The sequence below is a fragment of the Hibiscus syriacus genome, unplaced genomic scaffold, assembly GCF_006381635.1.
Source record: "Hibiscus syriacus cultivar Baekdansim isolate YM2019G1 unplaced genomic scaffold, ASM638163v2 tig00112508_pilon, whole genome shotgun sequence".
NCBI lineage: Eukaryota > Viridiplantae > Streptophyta > Magnoliopsida > Malvales > Malvaceae > Hibiscus > Hibiscus syriacus.
Window position 1 is genome coordinate 969,122 of NW_024063352.1, and position 15,045 is coordinate 984,166.

The following is a 15,045-nucleotide window of genomic DNA, read 5'->3' on the forward strand; positions in this document are numbered from 1 at the left end:
CATTCACCCTCTTAAAAGTCCAAAGTGCCCTCTTAATTTATCTATTGATACAAATTAGTCTAAACACTATTCCAAATCATTTTCTCATATTTTATCCTTATTCAAATAAATCTTAATTTTTCAAATCTTTTTAATATAGTCCTTGATATTATATTTGGGATATTACAGGATGAGTTGGTATACATACCGGATGAACTAGTATCAACATTAAAGTTTAGGTATTCATACTGAAGGTTTGGTATCAATACCCAAAGTGGTTGAGTAACTTCAAGATATCAAATAGACTCAAAAGTGAAAAAGTTTAATATCGATTAAGACCAGGCATCTAGTTCAAGTGCGAGAGGTTACTAAAATGCCCTTAGGGGTTAAAATTACCAAATTACCCTTATGAGCCTCAATGAATGAAATAACCTATGCGAGTAATAGTTTGAGTTGCATACTGGTTAAATAATGAAATTGACATTTAACTTTATAATGAAAATGTGTTCATGAAAACTCAGTAAGAATAATATGAATGACTAATGTCAGGGTTTTCGGTTAAGTAATATCGGTACTCTATGCATATAGTATCGATATTGGTCGTCGGGTACTGATACCAAAGGGAGAGTTATCGATACCATCGTTAAGTCACAAATTTCAATAGCCATATTTAGTACCGATACCCAGGATGGTATCAGTACCCTAAAGGTGAAGTATCGATACTCTAACTAAGGGTACTGATACTACTAGTCTTTCTCAAATTACAGAATGCAGGTTTGGTATCAGTATAATCTTTATGAATTAATACTCAATAAATTAATAAAATATATAAAATAATAATTTTTTTGGTCCTAACTTAAGCCCAAGGTCAAAATTAATAATTTCAATAAATTAATAAGATAACAATTTTCTGAAAGATCATTATATAAATTTATGGTCCATTCAATATTATAAATTAATAATTCTATAATATTATAAATATAACTAAGACAACTTAGTAAAATATGATTATATTGTTGTTTGCTTCTTTTTAAAGTTTAAATATAGTTGTATTTCATCACTAGCTAGTAACTATCCTTAGTGCATCCAAAAGTTTTTGTGTTGCGTTCTCATATTGTAACAAAAAAATGTGAATGGTTGTTACTGCTATGAGTGCTTCTTTTCATGTATTGGTTGCAAAGTCATGTATCGTCTACAATTTCATCCTCAAAAGGATTTTCAATAACACTAATTACAATTTCTTCTAAATTTTGAACCATTGAACATGTATCATTTTCACTTGAGTAATCCAATTGGTGTTTGACATCTTTTTATTGTTGTGCCGAAAGTCATTAATCATCATCACATTGTACATGAACATCATTCAATTAGTTAATATAATGTACATGTTTTATTCATGAAGAATAATATAAGTTCGTTAAATCAAAAAAAATCTTTAAATTAATAAAATTTTAATTTATCAATTAATTAATACCTCTTTAAAATAATAAAATTATATGATCCAAAATTATTAATTGGGTAAACTACACAATTCCTCACTGAATTTTACTCTCCTTCCTATTTCACTCACTGTACTTTTGATTTTTTTAATTTATTTACTAAACTTTCGAATTGCTCCAATTTTGGTCACTCTAATTAATTTATTATTATAGTATGATGTGACATTTTTATTATTAAAATATAAATGATTTACAATAAATAATAAAACATTATTCTATTATTATTAAATTTAAAAAGATGTAAAATAATCACCACCTGCCGTCAACCACCAGAACCGATAGTCGTTTGATCTCAAATTTCATGGGTTGTTTTATCTCGACACCTGAGTCCGAATTTGAAGATTATTTTACCAGAAATTGTCCCAAAACTCATGAATTTCGACCAAAACATTTCGATTTCCTCATTTTCGATCTATTCGTGGACTTCAAAGAATGTTCAGACAAAATGGAGGCCTGATTCAGACTCATGGAGTTGAGGCGACGGTTGACGTCGATCGACACTTCAATTTTCTCATTTTTGATCGGATTCGAAACATGTTTCGACAAAATAGAGGTCAGATTCAAACTTAGGGGTTCAAGGTAAAATGACCAATGAAACCTAGAATGGAACAACCACCATCTACTGCCTTCGATAGTCACATCCATCATCAACAAATAATGGACGATCACATTCTATTTTTATTTTATATTTTAAATTATTTTTATATTAAATAATAAAAATGTCACATCATAACAAAATAATAATAAAATACTCTTTCCGTCCTATTACATATGTCCATTATTGACTTTCAAAAAGTAAAAAATTTTAAACTTTAAACATGATTATTTTAAATATTTTAAACAATTAAATTTTGTAAAATATATATTTAAAAACTACTTAATTAAAGATTTTTAAAACATTTTTTCATATTGTTTTCAAAAATAAATTTTAAATAATGATAAATCAAAGTTAAAAACAATTGACCAAAAAAGTCAACAGTAGACAAATTTAATTTAATATGACAGAGAATAATTAAGAGTGATCAAAACAAACGTAATTTAAAAATTCATTGAGTAAACTAGAAAAATCAAAAGTATAATGAATAAAATAAGAGAATAAATTTCAAAGAAAAATGATATTTTTTATCCTTATTAATTTATAAAAAAAAGTTCTACTGTACGTAACGAGACACTGTTGCATAATCAAGGATCATTTCCAGCCTGATCACCCACTCGTAATTTAGAACATTTAGCTGTTCACCCTCACCATTGTCAAATAGGAATATTTCAAGAAATAAAAAAAACGAATAGCACAAAATAAATCATTTCCCTAAACGTAGCATCGAAACATTATGGAAGCAAAAGAGCACATATCAAAAATTCCCAACACTTCTTAATAAAGATTGAAACAGAGCAAAAACTGTAGATAAAAATCATAATCTCAAAACCAGCTTAGTTCGTTTCAACACCGTGATTAAGCTTTTAAAAACAACTCATCCATCTAACGCAGTCTCCACAAATCCAAGTCCCCTTTCAGAAATAACAAAACTAAGAAGATACTTGCAAACATAAACATCGGGAAAAAAAAATCAACGAAGCCTCCTGGCTTCTCGCTCGGACTCGAGCAAGGTGAGAATATCTCCCTCCCTGACCGGTCCCTTAACATTCCTCATAATGAAACGGTTCTGATCATCCAAAAACTTGACTCTCACTTGAGTCACCTGACCTCTTGATCCAGTTCTTCCCATAATTTTCACCACCACAGCAAACTTGATTTGCGAGTCCATTGTGCGGATAATCAAACAGCACTGTTTCAAAAACATGGCCCAAAACGAAGTTAGAATCTAAGAATTTTAGTACAAAACTAATCTAGCTACTAACTTGATAAGGGAGCTTAAATATGACCATTGCTGTCATATATCCTATTCTTGAAAACATAGAAAACATTAAGATCATAAAATTTGTTTATATATGATAAGGGAGCTAAAACAAGACTATTCCCATTTCACCAATTTGATAGAAAAACCAGCAAAAGCAGAAATGGATCATTAAGATCCATAGACTTGTATTTTTTTCAAATTTTTATCCTTCAATAGATGATCAAATAACAAGATTATTGATCATATATCTAACCCAATGCAACAAATTTAAAAGAGAAGGCTCCAGCAAAACAACAACTGCACATTAAGATTTATAGAATTCCAGTTTAGCATCTAAGAGCTTACTTCAACAGACACTATTGCTATCTAAATTTGAACACAAACTTAGAACGCGATTACTGGACAAAAATTTCAGAACAAATTTAACAAAAACACGCCACAGCGAACGGGTCAAGGGTTATTTAAGATACATACAAGAGCATTTTCGAAACTTAACAGCGCAGTTAACAGATAATAAAGAAATCAACCCTTGAAAACAGTTCAAACAGATTAAACTTGATAAAAAAACCAACACTTGCATAAATTCATAAACAAATTCATAAAGAGAGAGAGGCAAAAAGAAGTTCATAAACAGTGAAGAGACATTAGATCTAACGTTGAACGTAACTAAAAGAAACAACGAAAAACTGTAACAAAACATATAAGCAGACCTAAATTTGGTTTGATACGAAGCGAGGGGAGCGGCTGCTGCTTCTGTTCTAATATCCGGAGTGAGAAAGCGAAAAAACCCTAAAATTAGTGTTTATATAGGCGAATACGGAAATTACTATTATGGTCAGGAGATTACTGACTGTAATTTTGGGTATTATGGTCATTCGATTCGGAATTGATTTGGTGTTTTTGGACCGTCTGATTATCATTTTTTAAGGGTAAATTACATAAATGACCACATAAATGTGGGTCAGGTCGCGAAATGACTATCATTTTTAAAATTACGATAAATATACTACTGAACTATTTAAATAAGTTCAAAATGACCACACGACGTTAACATTTAACGAAGGAGTTTACGTGGTAGTTAAAAAATTGGTATAATTAGTGCAGGGGTCCTTGTAAAGTTATGTATTCACGGCGCTGGCACCCTGCTTTGTTTTTTCCCCATTTTGGTTACTACTTGTATATGATTTATTTCATTGAATTTTCATTTAGTCAAATTTGATTCTGATTTTGGTTTTAATTTGTCTAATGCTTTAATTTAAGCATTAGCTTTAAAATCTTTTATTATAGTCATGTATTAAATTTGTAGATTAAATCCCCTAGATTTTAGAATTAATCAATTTGATCACCAAGATTAACTTTAATGTTTAATTAAGGCATTAGAAAAATTAAAAACAAAATCATGATCAAATTGGATTAAATGAAAATCCAAGGAAACAAATCATATACAAGTAGTGGCCAAAATGGAAGAAAACAAAATAGGGAGCCAACACCGCGAATACTTAATATTACAAGGATTTGTGCCCTAGTTATACCAATTTTTTAACTGTCACTTAAACACCTCCGTTAAATATTAACGTCGTGTGGCCATTTTGAACCCATTTAAATATTTTAGTGGTATATTTGTCATAATTTTAAAAATGGTGGTCATTTTACGACCTGGCTTATAGTTACGTGGTCATTTATGCAGTTTACCCTTTTTTAAACTACAATATTAATCACTTTCGTTTAAATTTTATACATTTTTCTTCACTGAATTTAAAAAGAATAATATCTGGTCACGTTATTTTTATTTAGATATGGTCACTTTCATTTTTATTTAATTAAGATATGGTCACTGAGAGTTAATTGTCATTAGACCTTTGACGAATTGCTGACATGACACAATAAATCTATAAAATTAAAAAAGGGTAAATTACACAAATGATCACTAATATTTGTGTAAGTTTTAGGTTTTTCCATTGAAGTTTGAAAAATAACAAATTGATTACTAAAACATTAAAAATGTCTTTGAACAATGATTTTAAGATTAATATAAAAGGTAAACTACACCATATACCATCAAATTCTAAGCACTGATTCATTTATACCACCAAGCTTTCAATTTTACCAATTTTAGCACTAATGTTTACCTTTAAGTGCAATTATGCCACTTCACCATTAATGATCTAATGGGATGATAACATGGTAGTCGTTCTCCACGACATTGTTGACATGATTTCCTCACCAAAATGATGTCATTTTTGCATGATTATGTTTATATCTTAAAACCCAAAACAACGTGATTTTGTTTGAGAAAATTTGTTAAAATTCCCAAAATTAAAACACCCTAAATTCCAAAAAATCCCAATAAAAACCTAAATTCTTTTAAATTCTAAAAATATTACACTCTAAATCACAATCCATAAATTCACCCAACATCTTCGTCAATAGCATGCCATTGTCTTCGCACTGAAGCTTCCTTATCTGATCGTACACATCATTTGATATTTGCTATTTGATCGGTCATCGTTCAAGGTTTGATAGAATATTTAGATTCAACGTTTAATGTTCAAATAACACACCATTCACCAATTTCCAACGACAATATAGTGGGGTAATTGGTGGTAAAGGTTCGACGCCGGAAGTGGTGCATGGTGTTTGTTGATTTAGCGACGATAATGAGTGAAATTATGGATTTGGTACTTAAGGTTTTGGGGTTTAGGGGAATTTGAGAATTTTAAAATTTTTAGGGTTTTTTAAAAGAAATTATTATTTATTATAAATCATATATATTATAAAATAGTATAAATATAAAAATGATATTAATTAAAAAATTATTTAACATGTATATTAATTTCGTTAGAATTATAATAAATTCTTAAGGTAGCTTGGTGATTGATTGCTTTTCATTAGGTCTAACAAATCTCTGGTTAAAATCCCATAAATAGCATTTTTCCATTAATAAAACAACATTGTTTTTGCTTTATGAGCATCAAAATAGTCATGGCAAAACAACAACGTTTTGCTGAGGTAGCCAAATCAGCAATGTTACGACACACGATTATCATGTCATCATCCCGTTAGATCATTAACGATGGAGTGGAATAATTGTACTAAAAATTAAATGTTAGTACTGAAATTGACAAAATTGAAAGTTTGGTAATCAATACTTAAAGTTTAGTGGTATCTGGTGTAGTTTATCCTAATATAAAAGTACAAGGGTAAATTACACAAATGGTCACTTTAAAATCCCTAACCCCTAAATCCAATTATCATTCCCAATTGTTATTTTTGTTGTCACAGCCATCATCGATTACTAATCATCGCAATCAATGTCGGTTACTAGCCATCACTATCATCGCCAATTAGATACACTCCTACATCCCCACACCATCCTCAAGGAAGTAGTGGTGCAATACTATACTCATTCTATTTTTGGAAAAGTTTTACCAGACTCTTTCTTTTCGAGTGAACAATTGTGGCAATTGGAAGGGAGGTATAAGATTGTTAATCTTAGGCATGTTTATTTATTATTTATTTGTTTGGTTTTGAGAGGAAAGAGGATTAAACAGTTCGACAATGGTTGCTGAATTTGAATCATGTTGTTTCAGAAATCTCTTAGCTAAATTTCTTATATAACTTTGATAGGAATGTGGATGAAACATTTCAGAAAATTTTAGAGAGATTAATCGTAGGGCTATACCGTAAAAGAAGAAAGTTTTAGTGTTAAAAATATGGTTCAATCCATAATTATTACAGACAAAAAGACTTTGAGAAAGAGGTTTCGACAATAGTTGAAACAATTCTTCAAGAAATCATAGTTGTTATGGGTCATTTGTGTTAGAAAAAATAGTGGCCTCATGATGTGGCCGATGGGGAATCCGATCCCTTGCGATGCATGGGGTTGTGTCTGGTTTTGTAAGATATTTTAAATAATTTTAGGGTATTTTCTAAAAAATATGAAAAAATTAAATTAAATGAAATTAAAAATTAGGCCATGTGTCAAACCTTGTGCCACATTCCAATTTTTTGGACTAATTTAAAGTGTTTTTAAAACCTCATTACCGATTTGAAAACTCTCTAAAAATGTAAGGGTTTATAGTATTTGTAACGCCCCAAATTCTGGGTTAGGAGTTTCGAGTTTGTTCGATCAGGCTTTGGGATAATTCTCCCTTAGTTTATGAAACATTGAACCCAAATATAATTGATTTGGGATTGAGGTAAGCCCAACAAGCTTAAAAAGGGGTGTTTATATTCTTGGGCTAAATGAGGAGGAACTAGGAGAGTAATTTGACCAATTTTCCAAACAAGGTTGAAATCCCATTAGTTGGGATGATATTACCGTCTGCTGCATGCCATCTCTTTTTCCTCACCATTACTTTGTCTTCTTCCTCTTTTCTTACCATATTCTTTCTCCCCAAGAATTCAACAAAGGTCCAAGCTTTATGAAACCCAAGTATCCATCGTGAATTCTAAGGTGAGAGCAACATCTTGCATCTTCTAAGCTTCAATTTGAGCTCTTATTTGCAAGGTTTGGGTGAGATACCCAAAAACATGTTTAGTAGCGGTTTATAAAATCCTAAGTTCTGGTTTGTTTTATGAGTTTTAAGTTGTAAGATAATGTTTCTAGCTTCTTACTAAGGTTCAAAATGAGTTAACAACTCATTATGCTTGATTTTATTAGTGCAAGAGTAAGGGGAGAGCTCAAAAGCTAGTCCTTGGGTGATTTGAGGATGTTTTCCAGTCAACTACCTTCAAGGTAACACGTTTCTAACTTTATCATCCTATATGTAGGTCATGGTATATGCATTTTTTTATGTTTAGTTCATGAAGCATGTTAGAGTAAATTCATGGTGAAATTCGTATTAGTTTGTTACAAGCATGAAAGTTGAAACCTTTTAACCTCTAAGACACTAAATAAGACTTTAAAAAAGTTTGTTTGTCTTAGGGGAGTGAATTGGTTAGATTTGGGTATGTTGTCGTGCTCAAAATAGAGCACCCATGTCCATCATTATCGATACTGGAAGAATAGTATCGATACTTTTCTTAATGGAAGGAAAAAACCAAGTAATTTATAATGGGAGTATTGATACCCCTTCGAAGGGTATCGATATTGAGGCATTTTAAAAACACCGAAGCCAAATTTAGTAACGATACTCATGGGAGTATCGATACCTAGGGTAGAGTATTGATACTCCCCAAAGGGGTATCGATACCACAATATTTTTCAAACCATCGAAGCAAATTTTGGTATCGAAACTGTGGGCATAATATAGACCCACAGTGATTTTTAGATAATTTTGGGTAATTGATTTGGGTATTCAGGCTTAAGTGTTTTGAGTTCGTATAAGATACAAGTATTCAATACAAGTGAAAACAATCAAGATTGTTAATTTCTCAACTAGAAACCAATCAAGATAGGACGACATAAGATTGGCCTTTGTGTGACACTCAAGAAATAGTTCTAAAACCCGAGTTACTCTAGTACTATGATGATCGCCCTTTGATATGAGTATACTGATATTGTTTGATGGTACACATTTGATGCACATAAATTTTGGGTTATATCAGTACTAATTTCAATGCACGTAAATTTTGGAACCATACCCTATACTCGACTAGGTTCGCGATGTGAGCTTCTGATGCATGCTGAGTTTCGGTCCTCACCTGGCCTCTCAGAAATCTGTAATAAACTAAGGACCCTAAGATTTGATGCATGTAAGATTCCAGTTCTTACCCCGAGGCTATCACATCTAGGTAGGCTAGTGTGTGTCTGAGATGCATGTAAATTCCCTCGACTACATCTAGGTCTATCTCATTTTTGTTTGTTTACTTAGCATGTTAATAACTTACGCACCGACATGTTCATGTAATAAATGCATGTAGTATTGCTTAGTTATTCTCGTGGCATTGAGCTTGTGAGCTCATCATATGGAATGTGTTTTCGTGCGTAGGTTAGTAGAGAGATCGTTGAGGAGCCTATCACGTCAGTATATTCTAGACTAGACGATTTACAGAGTACGTCTTGAGTATTTGTAGAGGGTATGTATTTTATATGAACCTTTGTACGATCGAGTCATAACTCAATTTTGGTTTATACTCTATGGATGTATTTATACGTATTGGAAAATTCCCAAATTTTGTAAACTCAATTTTGATTATGCATTTATGATAGATTTTGATGTTATTAAAAATTTTGAAAAGAAATTTTTGGGTTGACCATTTTGGTGGTTTCGTGTGACATCGTAATCCATGGATCCTCGTGTCGAATTGAAATAGGGTATTACATTTAATGGTATCATAACGTCCATGTTTAGTCGTTCCTAGGACCCACAGATAAGAGTTAGTAAGTTTCTATATGAGTACATGCCCCTAGAGCTTCACGAATACTTAAGATTTTGGAATGGCGATAGTGACATCTTTTTCCTTTATAAGGATTCAATTATGGCTGAGGATGATGTTCTTAGTCATGAAGGCCAGTAGAAGATTCGCGCCTCCTTGGCCGGAGATTTTGGTGATGGGTTCCCCAGATTCTAAACAAGAGATGCATGTTTCCGTAATCTGACCTTTTTTCGTAATCTGACCTTGACCATTAGGCAGATAGTTCGTGTTATTATGAATTTATCTTCTATGTCACCTCTTCTTCCTATGCCACCTCTTCAACCTGTTGTAGCACCTTAAGAGTCACATGTCGAGAGGCTTTATATGTACTGAATGACTAACTTTTATGGATTTAGGGATGACAATCCCATCTCTGCGGACCGGTGGCTCAGGGAGAAACTCCACATGTTAAGTTATTTACAACTCACTCCCAAGGGTAAGCTTGAGTGTGTCACTGCCTGTCTAAAGGGTGACGTGATAGATTAGTGTGAGACCGTTGAGATGGTGATAGAGCTAGAGAGACCCACTTGGGAACTCTTCCTGATGGAGTTGAGGGAGAAGTACAATGAGGAGTCTCATACCGATGATCTGAGGGACCAATTTATGCATCTGACGTAGGGTGACAGAACTGTACTTGAGTATGAGAAGGAATTTCTCTGGTTAAGTAAGTATGCACCAGAGCTTATTTTGATGGAGGCTCACCTATATCAAAGGTTTAGGTAATGCCTCCACTTGGATATTCTGACTCAGTTGGCAACCGATCCCCTTTGTGTTTTTGTGAACTTGACTCGTCAGGCTAAGTCAGTCGAGAAAATTCTGCTAAAGAAAGCTCAGATGGCGAGCGACTCAGCAGGTCAGAGTTGGAGCGTTCTAGAGACTACTAGGACATGTCAGCCATCAGCGAAGCAAGCCAGGGCTCTACGGAGTTCAGGGAGACCGCCAGCAGGGCCCTCTAGAGGGGCAACTCAGAGATTAGATCATGGAGGCAAATATGACTCCCGCAAGAGGCCTTTGTCATTAGCTGGTGGTTCGAGTGTTAGTAGGTCTGAATGGACACCAGCTCACCCAATATGTACGACTTACGGGTGTAGGCATCATATATAGTGTTACCAAACGACCGGAGGTTGCTTTAACTATAAATATTTATACCATTTTACCGAGACTGCCCTCATACTCAGAGTTCAACCCCCATGTCATCTCAGAGACTTGCACCATCTGTTCAGCATGGTCGAGGGTTCTCCAAGTGTGGTGAATCTACTTCAGGGTAGTACAGTAGGGGTACTACCAGATCTGTGACCGTTCAGGAGCCCAGAGTAGCCTCATAACAGTATATCATGTATGCTCATATGGAGTGTGATGATGCTGATTTGATTTCAGGTATCTTTATGTTTTCTCTATTGCTGTTACTACATTGGTAGATCCGGGTTCCACCCACTCTTATACATGTTATGACCTTGTATGAGAGAGGAATATTCTATTGAGAATTTAGAAATAGGGGCTAGAGTGTCTAGTCCCCTAAGATTAGACGTATTAGTTGACAAGGTTCACCGCCATTGCCCCGTGGAGCTTCAAGGTAAAGTTTTCTTAGCCGACTTAATAGAGCAACTGTTTCAAGAGTTCGGTGTGATCTTAGGCATGGATTAACTTACCGAGCACAATGCAATTTTGAGGTGCAAGGCGAGACAACTCAAACTTTGCAAGGATGATGGGACCAAGGTAGTGATAACCAATGAGAGCTCGGGTTTTACTACCAAGATCATTTCGTTGATTCAGGCTCAAAGGTTATTGAGTCAGGGGTGTGAGGCTTTGTTAGCTCATGTTATGGATACAATGTTTCTATTTCGACACTTGAAGATATTCGTACCATATAAGAGTTCTCTGATGTGTTCTAGGAGGACTTATTGGGGTTACCTCATGATCACGAGGTCGAGTTCAACATAGAGGTTATGCCAGGTTCTGCTCCGGTGTCCAATACACCCTATCACATAGAACATACGGAGGTTAAGGAACTTAAGAATCAAATTTAAGAGGTGTTGGATAGGGGCTTCATCCGACCAATCATTTTGCCTTGGAGAGCGTCAATCCTTTTTGTCAAGAAAAAAGATGGGTTGATGAGGTTGTGCATCGACTATCAGTAGCTGAACAAGTTAACTATCAAGAATCGCTACCCTCTTTCTAGAATTGATGATCTATTCAACCAACTTAAAGGCTCTTATGTGTTCTCTAAAATAGATTTAAGGTCAAGGTATTACCAGCTGAAAGTCAATGATAACGTCATTGTCAAGGTACGATAACATTCTAGTGTACTCTCGGTCTGAAGAAGAGCATGATCAACATCTCTGTATTATATTACAAATGCTTCGAGAGTGTCAACTATACGCCAAGTTTAGGAAGTGCAAATTTTGGTTGACTAAAGTGGCATTTTTGGGTCATGTTGTATCAGTTGATGGCATCCGAGTGGATCCCCATAAGATTAAGGTAGTGTTAGAGTGGGAACCACCTAAGAATGTCACTGAAGTGCACAATTTCTTAGGCCTTGCAGGGTATTATTGTTGTTTTGTCAAGGGTTTCTCCATGATTGTGGCACCTTTGACCAAGCTACTTTAGAAAGGATTTTTTTTATATGGAATGAGAAGCATCAAGAGAGTTTTGACCATTTGAAAGCGATCTTTACGCAAGCTCCCATTTTGATCCAAATGGAATCGGGTAAATACTTCACCATGTTTAGTGATGCGTCACTAAATGGGTTGGGATGTGTCTTGATGTAAGAAGGGAAAGTTGTGGCCTATGCATCTCGTCAGCTCAAGCTTCATGAACAAAATGATCCTACCCACGATTTAGAACTTACCGCGGTAGTATTTTCCTTTAAGATTTAGAGACACTTTCTATTCGAAGAGAAGTGTCACATTTTTACGGATCACAAGAGGTTTATTAATGAATTTCCCAATGGTAAAATTATCAAGATCCCAATTAAATGAATTTTAAATTCATTTAAGCTTAATAAACGACAAATTAACATGAAATTAACTAGAAATTTAATGTAAGTTTGGTCTCCATCTTTCTTCATTACTGTGAACCTCAAACCCTAGGTAAGAGAAAGTTTATTTTTCATTATTTAGCAATTTTCTTTGGTTTTTGGATTAAAGCGTGAGTTAGAAATTTGTTCTATTCGATGAGCTCTATCATTTGGTACCATTATTGCACGCTAATCTTTCTTGAGTTCTTAGATCCCAAATTCTAAGGTTTATGAACATGTTAGGGTTTTGTAAAATGGTGATGGATTTTGAGGTTAAAACTACCTATACAAGCTTATAGTAGTTTCGGCCTAACCCTAGTTTTGGGAAAAAATATGATTTGATGAAATTAAGTTAGGGGTTTGATTATAGAGGCTTTGAAATGCTAAATGGAGGTTGATTTCATGCTTGAATCAAGTGAAAATCATGAAATCCAAACCATTATAGTGTTCGACCTTGAGGAAAAGAATGGGGAAAATTGTGAAAAATTTCCCATGACTTAGAAATGATGTTTGGAAGGTTCTATAAGCCTTAGAATTTTTTTGGACCATTATGTATTTTTTCAAAAGTTGAGGGATCTATTTGGAAATTTTGAAAATTTATGGGGTTAATGTATAATTACCCAATAGTTGATATAGATTGCTAGAATTTTATATTAAAGGGTTGAAATTGATGTTATAATGTGAAATTGGGATATTTTGGAAAATTAGCAAAGTTTGAGTATAAAATGGTAAATATTAAGAAAGTTAGTGACTTGAGTGGTAATAATGGCATTGTTGAGGTAATGGGCTGGAAATTAAATGCTGAAATTTTATTTGAGCTATTTGGTACTAGAAATGAAGATATAATGGCAAGGGACCATTATGTAAAAAGGAAAAGTTAAAATGAATTCTAGAATAATTCAAAAATAGTAGTACTTTTGAGTATTATTATTGTGTATAAAATGTTAGTAAGAAAAATAACACGTATTTTATATTTGTATGTGCTATGCATTTATGCTTTTGTAGATCGTGATCAAACTCGTGATACAAGCAAATCGAAAGGCAAGGAAAAAGTTCAAGAGTAATCGGATATCTATAGTAAGGCATAATATTGAGGCATACCAGGTGAGTGCATTTTATTATGTACTTATATGATATGAGGAAGACTTGCGATTAGTCAACCTCGAGTATTTTTTAATAAGCATGTTTTTAATGCATTATGATATATTTTCATAAAGTTTTATGAAAATGGTTTTATGAAGGATTTCAGGGTATGAACTGTCCTAAAATAAATGGATGTGTTTTATAACATTTTAGCATCTATTGAATAAATATTCAATATGCGATTTGGATATAAAAGTTTATTGTATGTATATTGAAAGTAATAGGTGCACTTAATAAACATTTAGTAACATGATCATCGATCAATTCTGTTTAATGCATTATTGCATTTTCGTATTAGTACATTTGAGTACTCTTGGCACTATGTGTGTAATGATGGTGTTCATAAATATTCTAAGTTGTGAATCAACATTTCGATGTATTAGTATAGTGTTGTTGTGTACTACAGTACATATACTTTCATTTAGCACTTAGATGTGTTTTATGTACCTTGCATTCTCATCTATCATACATTGGGTTGTGAATGGATTTTAAATACTCTCAATTGACTAATATGCTATGCGTATGAAATAATGTTTTGCAAGTTGTGAGACTGGAGAATTGGCTTAATAAGTCGATTTTATGTGTGTGTGTGTGTATATATACGATTTAAATAGTGTTTTGATCTTTTATGATTTACTTTTGTTTTTAAATTGCCTTAATTTATTACACCTCACTAAGTAAATACTTAGCGTGTGTTTGTTTCACGTGTAGGTAATAGAGGGTTGCCTCAGCAATAACAATATGACATCTTTAGATGTTCTTTTTTTATTACTAGGTTGCATGTATTTAGTTATGTTATGATGCTCTGGTAGGAATAGTTGAACTATCATTTTGTAGTATTATATAAGGTTAACTATATGAATGGTAACTTATATTTGTGTTTTATCCACTTTTGGTCACTGATTTCGAAAAACATAAGATATGATCACTTTTATTTTTATTTAATTAAGATATGGTCACTTTCATTTTATTTAATTAAGATGTGGTCACCCGAAGTTAACTGTCGTTAACAGTAGTTAAATATTTTTGATATAATCACATATTTAGTCTCTGTTATTATATATTATCTTAATTTAGTCATACTTTTAATAAATTAAAATAAATTTATTCTTCCAATCGAACGATGTCATATGTCATGCCAGTGCGGTTATTCAAAAATACTCGACTCGATTGAGCTGACCCAGTTAAA

At 33.1% G+C, this 15,045-nt stretch overlaps 1 protein-coding gene across 1 annotated transcript; it reads right to left on the reverse strand.

Annotated features, from left to right (window-relative positions):
* Window positions 1-2,860: 2,860 nt before the first annotated feature.
* LOC120181090 (40S ribosomal protein S28) lies at window positions 2,861-4,118 on the reverse strand. The gene is made up of 2 exons (XM_039186300.1): window positions 4,048-4,118; window positions 2,861-3,265 (listed from the first exon to the last, which is right to left on the reverse strand). Exon 2 carries the CDS (start codon window positions 3,242-3,244, stop codon window positions 3,047-3,049), a length of 198 nt encoding a protein of 65 aa, XP_039042231.1. The 5' UTR covers window positions 3,245-3,265; window positions 4,048-4,118; the 3' UTR covers window positions 2,861-3,046.
* Between the last annotated feature and the right edge of the window lie 10,927 nt (window positions 4,119-15,045).